Source organism: Halyomorpha halys, unplaced genomic scaffold (assembly GCF_000696795.3).
Source record: "Halyomorpha halys isolate HHAL.00 unplaced genomic scaffold, Hhal_1.1 Scaffold9.1, whole genome shotgun sequence".
NCBI lineage: Eukaryota > Metazoa > Arthropoda > Insecta > Hemiptera > Pentatomidae > Halyomorpha > Halyomorpha halys.
Genome location: NW_027110416.1, coordinates 1,678,743 through 1,693,362, shown reverse-complemented (window position 1 = coordinate 1,693,362; position 14,620 = coordinate 1,678,743). Strand labels below are relative to the sequence as shown.

The 14,620-nt window shown below is 35.0% G+C and overlaps 1 protein-coding gene across 1 annotated transcript in view; it reads right to left on the bottom strand.

The window, feature by feature from the left end:
* Nucleotides 1-220: 220 nt before the first annotated feature.
* LOC106678098 (facilitated trehalose transporter Tret1) overlaps nucleotides 221-14,620 on the bottom strand; it is a 20,272-nt gene continuing 5,872 nt past the window's right edge. The window contains exons 2-3 of the mRNA XM_014416414.2: nucleotides 3,358-3,532; nucleotides 221-3,284 (exon numbers count right to left, since the gene is read on the bottom strand). Coding sequence (XP_014271900.1) covers nucleotides 2,153-3,284; nucleotides 3,358-3,532 — 1,307 coding nt within the window. The 3' untranslated portion in view covers nucleotides 221-2,152. The remainder of the gene's footprint in view (nucleotides 3,285-3,357; nucleotides 3,533-14,620) is intronic.

Here is a 14,620-nt window from a genome sequence, read left to right as displayed (position 1 = left end):
AATGTTAGAATGGAATATAAATAAAAAATTAGCTTTGGACCATATTCAAAAATATAAGTAAAAAACTACACAATAGAATTTTGTCAGTCAAATTTATTATTTCAATTTGCTTGATGAACATTATTAAAGAAAAAGTATGATTTTGAATAGACTTACGCCACTTTAAAAATCAATGAAGTGACGTTTTCAATTCTTTTTGAAAATATAAGTTTATATGAATATAAAAAATAGATTTACCTTGGAATACGTATTTTTTAAATTGAAATTCATATGAAACATATTAACCACCAGGCCAATCTGGTATTGAATACAAAATTCTTCAAGTTCAACAAGTTTTCTCTTAGTGCATTCAATGTTCTTTTACAGAATTTTTTTTTTTTTTTTATTTAATTTATTTCAAACAAGTTACTTACAAACTTCTGAAAATTATAGGACTATATTTATATACCAATAATTAGTAAAGTTGATTACAGGTAACAGGAAGATCTGCCAAGGTGAATTAAAAAAAAACGTTGTGTCGAGTTTTTTATTACTAAGTTTCATCCTTTACGTCGGTGTTATAAAGAAATATAAATATAAATTAAAACAGAATGAATAAAAAAAGAAACAATGATATCCTTAAATTAATATACTAATTGATAGAATTATGTAATATTAAGAATAAAAGGATGACACAAGGTAATTTAGATTATAGATACAAATGTAGAATTAAATAAATAAATAAAGAAGATATATACTAAGGAACAGGATACAATTGAGCAAGTATTTTAAATGAACAGATAGAGTTAAATAAAATCTGTATCAAATATTCGAAAATATACACTCTAGGTACATTAATATAAAAATTATGTATATTTAAATTGTTTATGGACATACCGTTTAAAATTTGAACCAGGAGGAGAAAATATGTAAGTAGTATGTAAAAATGACACATTTGAAAATATCGTTTACAATTACTAAGAGTAAGAACTACGTTCTTGGTTACACGGCTTAAATCGATTTTTCCCAGAAATGTGGTTATAATCGATTATTATAGATTTTGGCTTGGTTGGTGGTGAAAACTTCTTCCTAGCTTAAAATTGTGTTAGAAAAAAGTTTATAGGGGTAGAACGGCTTGTTTATTTATTTGTTTCTGATTTAATGAGAATAATGTTAATTCAACTTTCAAATTAATTTTGGTCTACATTGGAACCTCATGGAAATTACCTCATTACTACACTAATTTAGGGAAGTGGAAAGCTTGTACACTTTATAACAGTTAGTTAAGTCCCTTTTCCCTGTAAAAAAAAAAAGTATTTTTGTCACCTCAAGCTCCATTTTCAAGCTCTGAGATATATGTTTTCAGCTTTTTAAAGGTTTAGGTGCATTATAAAAATTTAAAAAAAAATTCATTACAAAAAAATAAAAAATAATAATAACATGTACTCTTCATAGGTATAGTGGAATACGAAAAAATAAAAAGGCTCAAGATAGCCCTTAGCAAGGCAATAGCCTTCTGGAGGGTGTCTAAAATAACACAAATTTAGGAAATAACAAAACATATTTTGTAAGAAGACAAAAATATTTTTTTAACCATTTAGAAATATCTTTTACAAACATTTAAAAAGTAACTAAAACATAGTAAAATAATTACTCTGTACTTAATATTTATAATTATATACAAATTAATAATATACATTATTAATAATTAACTATTATTAGTCTGCCCGACGGCCAAATCCTTTTTTACAAATCATATTACTGTTATTTAATCGTACTGCTCGTTGCTCAAATTGTATGACTGTTACATTTAAACACTACCCTATCTGGCGCATTTTTATTAAGCTATCTTATTACCTGAGTTGAGCATGAATGGAATAAACTGTTATTGATTGTTATTTCTTCATCAAAGTTATTTTTATTTTATTGATGATCTTATAAAGATCATCTATTATGAAATGAATGGATGGGATTTAGAATCTAGTTTATTTATTAAAATGTATACTTTTAAGGATTATTTCATTAATTTAAAATCAGTAGATTACATAGAGATGAACTACGTGATTATTATTTACAACCATATAAAATTATGTTAACCTATAGAATGCTGGCCATATCACAATATACAGTATGATACGCTATACCCGAACATGACATACTGCTCTATCGTCAATTACGAAGGACTTTTATCAATCTTGTCTTCCTTCTTCCCGATCGTCTTTCCGGCAGTCTCGTAGAGCATGACCCATAAGATTATTCCACTAACGAGAGAGACACAGCTAAAGAACCAAAAGTTCATGTAAACACCAAACGTTTGGTTCACGGGACTGTATGCCTTGAGAGCTATAAAACACCAAACACCTCCCATTCCCTCAGTGATGCCACCTGCCAGTCCCCTGGTGTTGACTCCGAACATTTCTCCCAGGAGGGTCTGTAACAGAGGACCCAGTCCAATGTCGGAAAAGAAACAGTAAAGGACTATTCCAAGATACATCATCCATGGTTGAGCTTCGTATGATGTCTTCTCATGGATGAAGTAGTATAACCCTGTTAGCAAGTGGGCGATAAAGCAACCAAAACAAGAAACGAGAAGAAGAGGCTTCCTACCAAACCAATCTGAGAGGAAGGTTGCCAAAACTGCAATCCCAGCTAGCATACCCATCAAGATGATTGACATCTCTTCCGGAGGCAAGAAGGACGATGCCATGGAAAAAGTCTCTACCGCGTAATTAGCGATGACGGGCATCCCTGTCATGAATTTAGCGATGCAGACTATATTAACGATTATAAAGGCTTTCCTCTCTCCTCTGTCGAAGAAGAGGGTTCTCCAAGAACTGGAGTCCGAGGTTTCTTCCTCTACTGCTGCCTTCATCTGTGCAATTTCTTCATCGACGTCTGTGCTGTCTCTGAAGTACATGAGTACTTCCTTGGCTTTGTCCGTCTTCCCGTCCATTAGAAAGAAGTAAGGGGTCTCTGGGCAGAAACTGAAGATGATGGTGAACAAAATGGGAATTGGTAAGGAAGTATAGATGAAGTTATCGTAGTTGAGGAACGCCCCAGTCCAGAAGACATACAATGCTCCGGTGCAAACAGCTATCTGAAAGGTGCCTGAAAGTGCCCCCCGCAACTTGGGGTCCGCAATCTCTGCAGTGTAGATCGGTGCTACAGTGTAGCCAATTCCTATTGCCACTCCATGAAGTATCCGCATGATTCCGAGGACCCATTTGTTCTTCCACAGAATTGCCATAACCCAGCTCACAACACATATCGGTCCGACGCTTAATACTGTGGGTTTTCTTCCGTACCTGTTATAAAAATGAAATGTTTATTCGCTTTTCCCCTTCTTGCTTAGTATTAAATTAATTTTGAGTACCTTACCAGTCTGATAGATAGCCAGCTAAAATAGGACTAACGACGGCTCCGAATTCGACCATTGATATCAACCAGGATACACCTTCCGTGGTCATCATGAAGTTGGGATCCTCTTTCAGCCTCAGAGTCAGCGGCTCCAACCAGCAGTAGGCTGCGCCCGACACGAACACCGAGAGCTGACCTGAAATCTCATTATAAGTATTGACTTTACTACATTTCTTATAATAATTTAAAAAATATTAATTTGTTTGTTTGCAATTTCTTCGCATTGCTGATGTGGCTAAGATAAACATAAATGTATACTGTTAATAGTATAATTAAACCTACTATCATCTTATAATTAATATAATAAATTTCGGGGTACTTCAACCGTAAACTAGGGTTGCTGCAAGCAAATGTGCCAAAATATTATATAAAAAAATTAAAATTTTAAACATAAAGTGCTTTCCAGTATTTACTTTCCACACTCTTTATTCATTTTTTTTATTCATATCCAACCGATTTAAGGACAATTGTGCCGACTTTTTTTTTTTTTTTTAACACTATGAAGGTGCCGCAAAATTTGTTAAGCCTTAATTTAACCGAATTTTCCTTATGGCTAGAGGTGCCGTAGCAGATATAGTTTGGGCACCATTGATTTAGATTATGGTTGAGTGTTCGGTCAGAAAGAAAACACAAAACTGTAAGCTAATTTATACTTATTTATTTATCACAACATTCCGACCACTGTTGTTGGTTCCCTTCAGGATAAATCAAGAAAAAGTCAAATAATGATTTTAACCTTACTTTGGTTCATCAAGGTACCTCAACAACAGTCGAATATTCACTTTGGCTTGTCGTTAATTCAAGGTCTCTATAAGTTAGAAAAGAACGTTAACAAAGATTATAGAAATGCAATATGGCTTGTATTTCTCTTTCAAAAATAATCAAATTAAATTTAATTAATTAAATTAAACATTCTAATTCATTCATATCGTGTCGTGTATGGCACACTGTACTAAAGAAAAAGGAAGAAAAGAAATTATAGTAATAATAGCCACAGAATGAAATAAATTAATTAAAAATAGGACAACTATAAAAACGAAAATGTTCTAAGTAGCTTCAATTAAAACTGTTTAAATGGTAAGATAATAACTGATATACAATTTTAAGTTTAAGTAAAAATAAAATAAATAAACAATCCCCTTTTGAGGCATACTCAAAAATATACTTAGTTTGATTAAATAACACATGATGCCATCTAGTGGCAAAGATATGCAGTAAGAAGAAGAAGCCATCGTGACCTGTACAGCAGAAGAAGACAGAACTCTTCAATAAGGTCTCTTCTCATAATGATGAGGGAGTAAACCTTAGCCTTTATATCAATTTATTTAGCCATTATATCAATTTATTTAAATACAGTCCACTCCATCAATACCAGTAAATTATCAGTAATTCCTTTATTTAAACCAGCTTACCAGCATATAATAATTAATTTGGGTAGTATCCCCCAATTTTTACTCCGGGGAATACCTAAATTAAACAATCAGTATGATTATAGCTAGATACCAGAATTTGGTGCAATAGCATCTTGTGTTCCCTAGCATCAAATTCCGCTGAACCTCGACAGACATTGGAATCCCGGAAAACTCATTAACATAGCACTAATTTTATATTGTTCGTTTTGGAATTTTTCCACAAATTCGCATGTTTTGAGTTTTTCCGCACAAAATTACTCTTTGTGGAAAATTATTTTTATATTTTTTTATTGAACTAAATTTCTCATATTATACACATATAGGCATATGTACGACAATATTTATTCATTTTATTTTATTTTCTCTATTTGATTTCTTTTTTGAAATTGCCAAATTTCAGGTAAAGCAATGGATTGGATTAACCCATAAAGACGCGTTTTTTTTTTTGTTTTTTTAATAATTTATTTATTGTTATTTACAACTGTATACACATATATACAACAAGTAAATTTGCTGTAGGTGACATAGTGACATGATACAAACATGTGGAGAATCTACCCACTAATAGAACTCCAATAACATTTATAGAGGAGAAGATCTCGAGGCCATCTTCTTTTCAGACGCCTAGGAGGATTGTTAGGTAATGAAGGAGAAGCCAGGTTAGAAACAAGTGGATTTGGGTGGTTCAGAAGTTTATTATGGAAGGAACGGTGGTGGTCTGGTTCTGGCAAATCGGCAACATATGGAACATTGAGGTCCTGATGGATGACTTGATTTGTGACAAAGTAAGGAGCATTAAGGATTTTACGAAGGATTTTGGACTGTATTGGATTCTGGAGGAATTTGATGGTTTAGTGGAGCCCCAAAGCTCAACTCCGTACGTCTAGATAGGCCTTATAATAGTCATGTAGATCAGTCTTTTGTAATGGATAGGCAATTTGTAGTGTGGCGTTTGTCTAGGAAATGTTGCAATAGTCGGAATCGACGAACAGTTTCTTGTCTGCTTAGTCTTGTATGAGGATTCCATGTCAGTCGTTTGTCGAGATGTAGTCCTAAGTAACAGATCTGTTCGACAGGAATAAGTGGGGTATTATTAAAGAATACTGTAGGGCAAGAGGTCATGGGTTTACGTCGAAGGGTAAATGTGATTCGGTGGGATTTATTGGAATTAATTTTAATCCTCCAGTATTAGCACCATTCTTCAAGGGTGGTGATGTGGGATTGGAGGGTTTGGGATACAATGTAAGGATCATTGTTCACTGACAATAGACATGTGTCATCGGCAAACGTGGTGAGGATAGTGTTACGATGGGTTGGGATGTCAGCTTTGAAAACTGTATAAAGGATAGCACCAAGGATACATACCCTGAGGTACATCAGCAGATTGACGGAATAGGGATGAATAAGCGACGTTGTAATTTACTTGAAATAATCTGTCGTAGAGATAAGAAAGGATAATGAGGAAGTATGTAGGAGGTAGGAATTTACGGATCTCCATAAAGACTCAAATTTAACTTTAAAAAAAAAATAATAAATACAACTAATCGCAATTGACGAATTCTCTTGGAATAGTAGTATTAACCAGTAGTTTGGGGTAAATAAGTCTCACTAGAACAAGCTTGTTTCAGAGAACGTTAGGTGTTTCTATTTTACTAGGATTCCTACTATGCATTCTACCCTTCACTCGTCTGACTTAGTTGTGACCAGTAAGAATTTCAGTATATTATGTTGTTTATTTTTTATTTTATCAAATTCAGAATTATAATTATACTTATGATAGTTTATAATTTCGTTTTTATTTTGAATTTTTTTTTATTTTACTCTAAGGCTCTAAAGCCTTATTCTTACACTTGTAATATTATTCTAAAGGGATCAGTCCCAGGATAAATAAAGGTTGTTATTATTATTATTTAGGAGTTTTCCTTACTCTCGGTTTTCAATGGAAGTATTACCTATCTGAGCCTAGGTCAAGGGTAAGGCTAGAAAAATTGAATCTTTCTTTTGAGGAATTTTCGGACTTTGCTCGCTGTCCCGAGCAACACAGCTTTCTGCATTAGTTCCACAATATTCAACGAAAGATCCAGGTAATTAATGCTCTCCAGTCTCGTCTCCAGGATCAGATCATTGGTTAGGATAATTAGCGGTAGCACCCTGACTCTCTCACGCTTGTACAGTTGTTTTAATTCCTCTCCTAGATCCTGATATTGCCAATTTTTTTTGGCTACCATTTTGTGGAGATTGTTATCCGATGGTACGCCAATTTCTATGATTGTTGCATATTTTCCTCTCGTAGAGATTAGTAAAATATCAGGCTTATTGTGAGGAATTGCGATTGGTAATGATGGTCCCAATAGAGTTTGACATCCCGGTTATCAATGATCGCTTGTGGTCTGTACTGGTAATAAGGCCTGATGTCGTTCAGAAGCTACAACTTTTGACTAATTCCTGATGGACGAGCTTAGCCATATTGTTGTGCATTAATAAATATTCTTTTCCAGCATGCTCTTGGTAGCCTGATGTTATGTGCTGAATTGATTCTAATGCTGTTCTACACAGCCGACAAGATTCTGATATCCTTTCTCCACACATACTGTAGGTCCTAGTAGCTATCACCTGGTCCTGTATGGCGGAAATAAATCCTTCTGTTTCTAGGAAAAGGACACCCTTGCGAAGCCTTATTAGGGATGCACTCCTATCAATTCCTCCTTCCGATAAACTATGGTAAAATCTTTAATGCAGTTCCTTAGATTTCCAGTTTTCAAACAGAAGTACTTGGTTCACTGCAGAGGGAAGATTCTTATTTTGAAGGCTTAGCGCAGTGTAGCCAGTGCCACAATAGTTGAGATGACTCTCGAAGCTATGTTGGCTTGGATGTTGGAAGATTTTCTTCTTCGCTTCGCCAAGCTTATATGTTTGAAATCCCTCGTTTTCCTATTTTTCTTGGAAGGTGCATTCTCACAACAGAAGATTTCGGAAGACATTTTCAGGATTTAACTAATTGCTTTCCGAGAAAAGAATCCAGTGCATCCAGATCTGAATTCGTCCATTTAAGGACGCCATACGGATAGACTAAAGACGGTATCGCCCATGCATTCTAATCTTTTATTATATTTTTCCCCAACCGATAAGTTCCAAGAATAATTTTTGCCCGTTTTTTTAATTCAACCTGGAATAGATTTTTAACATCTTTCTTGAAATCTAGTAGCTGCTATATCCCCAGATATTTGTAAGATTCACTTTCGTCTACGCTCCTGATTACATCATAATTAAAGAGCTCCATATTATTCGAATCTATCAATTTTCCTTTTTGATATGGAGACCATTGGTGGTGGATATTGAATGATTGGAATAGTGGTAAATCCCTACAAATTATACAGTTTCATCAATTCAATCGCCAATTTCTGATATTTCCTCAGTTTTTCACCCACAATAGACCTTATATTGTTGTCGTTTGGGATTCCGACATCAATAAGTTTCGCTTTCTTTTTTCTTAGATCAATAAGGAGGAAATCTGGTTTATTATGGCGTACTGTATAGCCCGTAATTATTGATTCATCCCAATAGAGCTTAAGAGGACATTTTTGGAGGGGCCTATTTAGGTGGTACTTGTAGTATGGGTTCTTATCATCAATTAACTTGTACTTATCGCCAGGGCCTGATACAAAATTTTGTTATGCCTATTTAGATATTCAGTACCAGCCAACACTCCACATCCACCCGATATGTTGGATTGATTCCACCGTCACCGAACATAATCGACAGGAGATAAACCCCTGTTGTTTTTGCAAGAAAATATTAGCGTAGCGCCTTGATTTCCAGTTTTCCAGATAGTTGAGGCTTGAATACTTTTCGTAGTCTCATTTCCAACATTTATATTAGCTCTTGTTTCACATCCTTTCAAGCTATTTTGAGGTGCTGCTGTATACCTAAATATTTAAATTGTTCTTTGGCTTCTATTTATCAGCAGTTTATATCTTCATTTATCAGCAGGTTCTGGGCACGGGGCACCTTTCCGTTGTTCACATGCAGCACCGCGCTCTTATCAAGTCCAAATGACATGCTTATATCTTTGGTATATGATGACACTATTTCACTCACACTTTGTAATTGTTGTTTTTTTTTTTCATATAGCTGAAGATCGTCCATGTACCTGTTGTGGCTGACAGTGGTTACTTCGTCTTTGGAATTGAGTATGTAGCCCACCTTGTTCCTCCGCAGTATCCGACTTAATGGGAACAGCGCGATATTTGTATGGGTTTGCCCACAATGGGCTAAGGTAATCTCCTTGGTATATGCCCCTCATAATGTTTATCTGGTTATTACCATGGGTCACTCCTGTTTTCAGCTTAGTCATCGAGCTTGCCATCAAATTTGTGAATAGTTTGCTTACTTTAGTTTGTAATTTTTCCAATACTTTAAGCAGCCAACAATGTGATTCAGAATCGAAAGCCTTCCTGTAATCGATCCACGCCATTTAAATGTTTCGCTGTCTTCTAGACACCTATGCAGCAGTCCATTACTAAATGGATAAATCCATTCTTATATTCAGAAAGATCTGCACCATTTTCAGAGGCAATTAATCTACGATATTCCTTTTTAAATTGTTGAAGGTCAATGGAAGTTAGAAACGTTCTTGATAAAATCAGTCTAACTTGATAACATAGCCACTGCGTGCTTATACTTACATTTGGGAAGTATTCATTCTAATATCTCTGAGTGCGGTTAAAGTATCCTGATTTGTTTTCTTTCGAGGTATGTAGCCAGGTAGTATGCTCGGATGACAGCCTTGTTTATATCTAGCGTCCATTTCATCCTTTTTGCACCTCTTGGTCCTTGTTGCCGACTTCGTGCGGGTGGAGAATGTCTCTTCTCCAAGCTCGTACTCGAACTATTGGCCGGTGAACGTTGCAGCCTTGCGGATCCTGACGACAGGGTAGTGCCGCTCGTTCCACTACTCTCTGAAGGAAGCTGTCCATTATTTCCGCCCGATGCAGCTCCAGTATCGGGCTCGTCCGAGGCAAATGTTCTATTTCGCAACTCCATTTTTAATGAGTAAGTGCATTTTAAACATCCGTCCCTAATGTGGGGAACAGACGCTGACCAGGACACCGCCCAATATGGGAACCGCCGCACCTGGATTTAGGAAGTTTTGACCAACCCTGGGTGTTTTTTCCTCAGTATCCATCATATGTGATGAACTTTCCCCTGTCCGCTATCCGGGGAGGCGCCTGACTACTAGGACTATCAACCTCTCACGGGTTATTATTAACTCGTTTATTATTATATTAAGATTATTATATAAAGATTTCCTAAATTTGTTTATTTCTTGTTAGTTTATTGTTTAATCATATATTTGTATGTAAATACACAAACGATTGAATAGCTAAGTGGAAGAACATGTGGAATAACATGAAGAAATTTAAAAGTGAATTTAGCTTGGAATAATATTATTAAATACTCCTTTATACATTGAGACCAGGCATATTTCTTCTAAAACCTAAAATCGATGCAATTTTAGGACGCTAAAATCCAGTTTTCATAATAGGAATATAAAATCATTGAATACTATTAGCTTCGCATAGCTCTTCAATTATAGATAAAATTTTAAGTTTATAATTAGAGTAGTTCAGTTTTTTATGTATGTTTGCATAAATGTAAAGTGTATTTATTGAGTTTAATTTGAGTCAAACGGGCGTAGGTGTGGATTTTAACATATGGATTATATAAATTAAAAATAAAAATATTTATTGCATTGGGTGTTTTAAACACATCTTAATTTTCCACGGCATGATTTAGCACATTTTGGGTTTTTATTGCACGAAAATTCGGTCTCTCATGATGTTTTCATAGCAAAAATATTTTTTTTAATTTGTTTAAATACTGTGCAGCATTTTTATTATCGTTAACACTATTTTAGCCGTCACAAATTTAAAAAGATATAAAGCAAACGTTAACAATGAATTAACCTTAATACTCAATATACTGACAGCCGTGTAGGCTAAGGTGGTTGCAATAGATAAAATAATTAAGTGTTAAGCAACGTCGACCATGGTCAGTATTTGGATGAGTGACCGCCTAAAGTGGTTGATAACCCATAACGGAAGACCACGCTTCGCACACCCTATCCCCCAGGTTTGTGAGGCCTGCCAGCCTATTCACTAGTAACCAATTCATAGGGGCTTAGAACAGGTGACATATATATATATATGTATATATATATGTACAAGTAGATACAATTAATATATATATATATATATATATATATGGGTGTGTGTTTTTTGAGTCCATACTTTTGAGAGGTTTATTTTCCTTAAATCAATTCAGAGATATTACCAATTATTAGATAATATTAGACAATAGATAATCAACACAATGGTCGAATGAGCAGGGTAATTGCTGTTCTGTGAAGCAAAGAGTCAAATTAGTCGCGGTTTTGAGGATTTGTAGAATAATTAGTATTTTTTTTCTTAATGAACCAAATAAACTATTTATTAGAATAAATTATATTTAGTGTTATAGAAAAAAAAAAAAAGATATTTACACCATAATAATTTTCATATTTAATAAAATTAAGACGTATTTAAACTAAAAATACAGAGGAAATGTCCAACTCATGATTTTTCCAAGGCAATCACTTCAGTAACATAAAATGAGTAACTTTTTTTTTAATTACTGAAGCGTTCGACCACTGGAGCCATTTACACTGGATTTACAAAGTAGATTACAATTGACATGTTCACAAAGTTACAATTACAAAGTGAGAAAGTTATAAATTTACAATTAGAATTTACATTTTATAAAGTTACAATTAGAATAGACGTAGTGAGTAAATTACTATATTAAATTATGCAACAACTTATACATACTGGAATTAGAGTTAAACTATGTTAGATCGTAGATATTATTTAGTTTTAAAGAGTGAAAAAGTTTTGATATTGTTGTGGGGTCTTCCCTCATCATCTCCAGTAAATCTGAAGAGAATCGGAGTGATTCGTGAGCAATACATTCAGTGAGAATGTGCCTAACGGTGCCTTTCCGCAGAAGAAACGTTAATCTGACATGATAGACGGTCAAGGTATGAAAATAATGTTAAAACATATAATAAGATTATAATAATAAGGGACCCAGGCTAAAATCACTGAAATACCGTTTCTGTTAGCGGACTGTAATGAGTAATATATGTTTTGGTTTAGTGGGTTAGTTGAAAAAATATCTCTTAAGCTAAGTAAGACAGGGAATGAGTCTGTACAGATGACCAGTTTTTGTTTTGTTGGGTTAAGAACATTTAAACTTTTGTTGATTGCAACTATTTCAGCTGTATAGCTACTACATATCTGCGATAAAGAGAATAGGTACTGGTGATTATTACACACAATCGAGGCCCCAACACCTAAGTAATGTTTGGTGCCGTCAGTATAAATTAAGTCGGCGTCACCTAATTTTTCTTGCAGTCTAAGAAACTCATATCTATATCGATATAGCGGAGTGTTGTTTTTAGGTAGCCTTGAAAGGGAAAGACAGAGTTTAGGGGAGGGAAGTCCCCAAGGATGAGATGATGGAATTACAGTCTCTTGCAAAGTAGGTATTTCTACGTTTAAACTGAGCAGTAATGTAGAAACCCTGACTGTAAACGGTGTTCTCTTGGTTAGGTCGATTTGCTGCTGGTTTATATTCTGCCTATTTGGAAACAGCTCATTAATAGAATGGTTTATAACTGAGATAATTCTACAAAGTAAATGAGATCTAGTTGTTGTCTTCGTAGGTCAAGTGGAGGCTCGCCAGCATCGACATATAGATTATTGATAGGGCTGGAGCGGAAAGTACCCATAGCTATTTTGAGTCCCACATTTTGTACAGAGTCAAGCATTTTAAGGGTGGTACCCAATGATGAGTTGTAGGCATTACAAACGTAATCCAACTTTGATCTTAATAGCGTTCTGTATAGGGCCATAATGGTTCGATCCACACCCCAGCTGTTGTTACTAACCATTTTCAAAAGATTAAGAGAGCGGACTCAACTTGCTTTAAATGCTTGATATGCGGGATCCAAGTGTTCTAGAGTGTTCTATCGAAAATAAATCCGAGGTACTTGACAGTTTGTGCAAGTGAATGCAACTGGTAGATTGTTAATGATGAGTGACGGCATTACCGTCGGCTGTCTTTTGCAAAAAAGGACAGCAACTGTTTTATTTTTTGACATTTTAAACCCGTGATCATAAAGCCATACACTGACATTGTTTAGAGCGGTTTGAATATCTTCTTGTAAGAATACTTCGGTTTTCCCCTCAGTATAAATAACAAGATCATCCGCATAGAGCATGCTTTTAACAGGTAATCCAACCACATTCAACACTTTATTAAAACAAATACAGAAAAGAGTCGCGCTCAAAACACAGCCCTGAGGCACTCCATTTTCCTGTTCGAATTCATTCAATAGAACATTTCCAATTCTGTCTCTGAAGCTTCTATTAAGTAAAAAATTATTTATGAAGGCAAGAATATAACCGTTAATCCCGATACTAACTAGAGTGTCAATTATAAATCTTTTCCAGGCCCTATCAAAAGCATTTTCTATATCAAGATATACTGCTAATACTTTTCTCTTATTTTCAAAGGCTTCTAGAATATCGGACTGTAACCGAACAAGGTTGTCTCTGTTACTCCTCCCTTTCCTGAATCCACTCTGCCATGCTGGCAGTACATTTTTAGATTCCAAGTACCATGTCAGTCTATTAGAAATAAATTTTTCCATCAATTTATAGATTGATGAGGTTAGAGTTTTCTAAGATAACAGGGTCAGTTTCATAGTGAGTTTTCAGACAATTTATTTGAGGTAAGTAGCCATAACTCATAATTGTTCTAACTGCCTCCCAGAAAACAACTCCTGGTGTATTACAGCTAACCTTCCTTAGAAAGTTTTGCCATGATATGTTTTTACTATTTTTAATCACATACCTTGCATGTTTTCTGGCCGCTTTGTATAACTCTAGTTTTTCGAAGGATGGTCGGGGAAGAAATTTTTTAAGTACCCTCTTTCTGTTGTTTATTGCTTTTTAACATTCATTTGACCACCACGGTATATGGGGGCGGGTAGTATTTACATTTGCAGATGAAGAAATGTATGGGATCGCTGTTTGGGTGGCTTCAAGTAATCTAGTATTTAATTGTAGAACTAAGCGGTCAGTATCGGAAAGATCCGCAATTTTAGCCGTCGCTTAATATTGGGGCCAGTCAGCTTTTTTAATGAACCATCTGTTGTGTCTGCTGAGGGAGAGGCATGTAATAAGAGTTTTTATAATTATGGAGAAATTGTCGCTGCCATGTGTATCATCTAAAGTGTACCATTGAGTTGTGGCTTGTAACAGGGAGCTAGTGATAGTAAGATGAACTGAAGGGGGCAATGAATGTAACAAGCCCTTCAATCGTTGAACTGTGAATAATCGGCTAGGAGGGAGGTATAGAGAGCATAATGTGAACGGGCGAGGTTGTGATAAAATTCTTACTGCTACTGCTAGCAAATTAGAGACAAAATGTAAGTCATTAAAAGAAATATTCTCTTCCACTAAAATAAACACCCCACCACAAGCAATGCAACCATCTGTATAATCTTTCCTCCTAATAGCATATCCCCGAAATTAAAACATATCAGTAGGTTCTGAATTTGTTTCTTGTAAGCAAGCTGCAGAGCAATTATAGTAATTCAGTAAGTACTTTAATTCATAGTAGAATAATTTTCTCAAAGACCTTTGCTAGAAGGTGTTCAAAGGTGAGGTAGAAGGCTAATGGGCCTGTGGTGGTCTTCCTTGTCACCT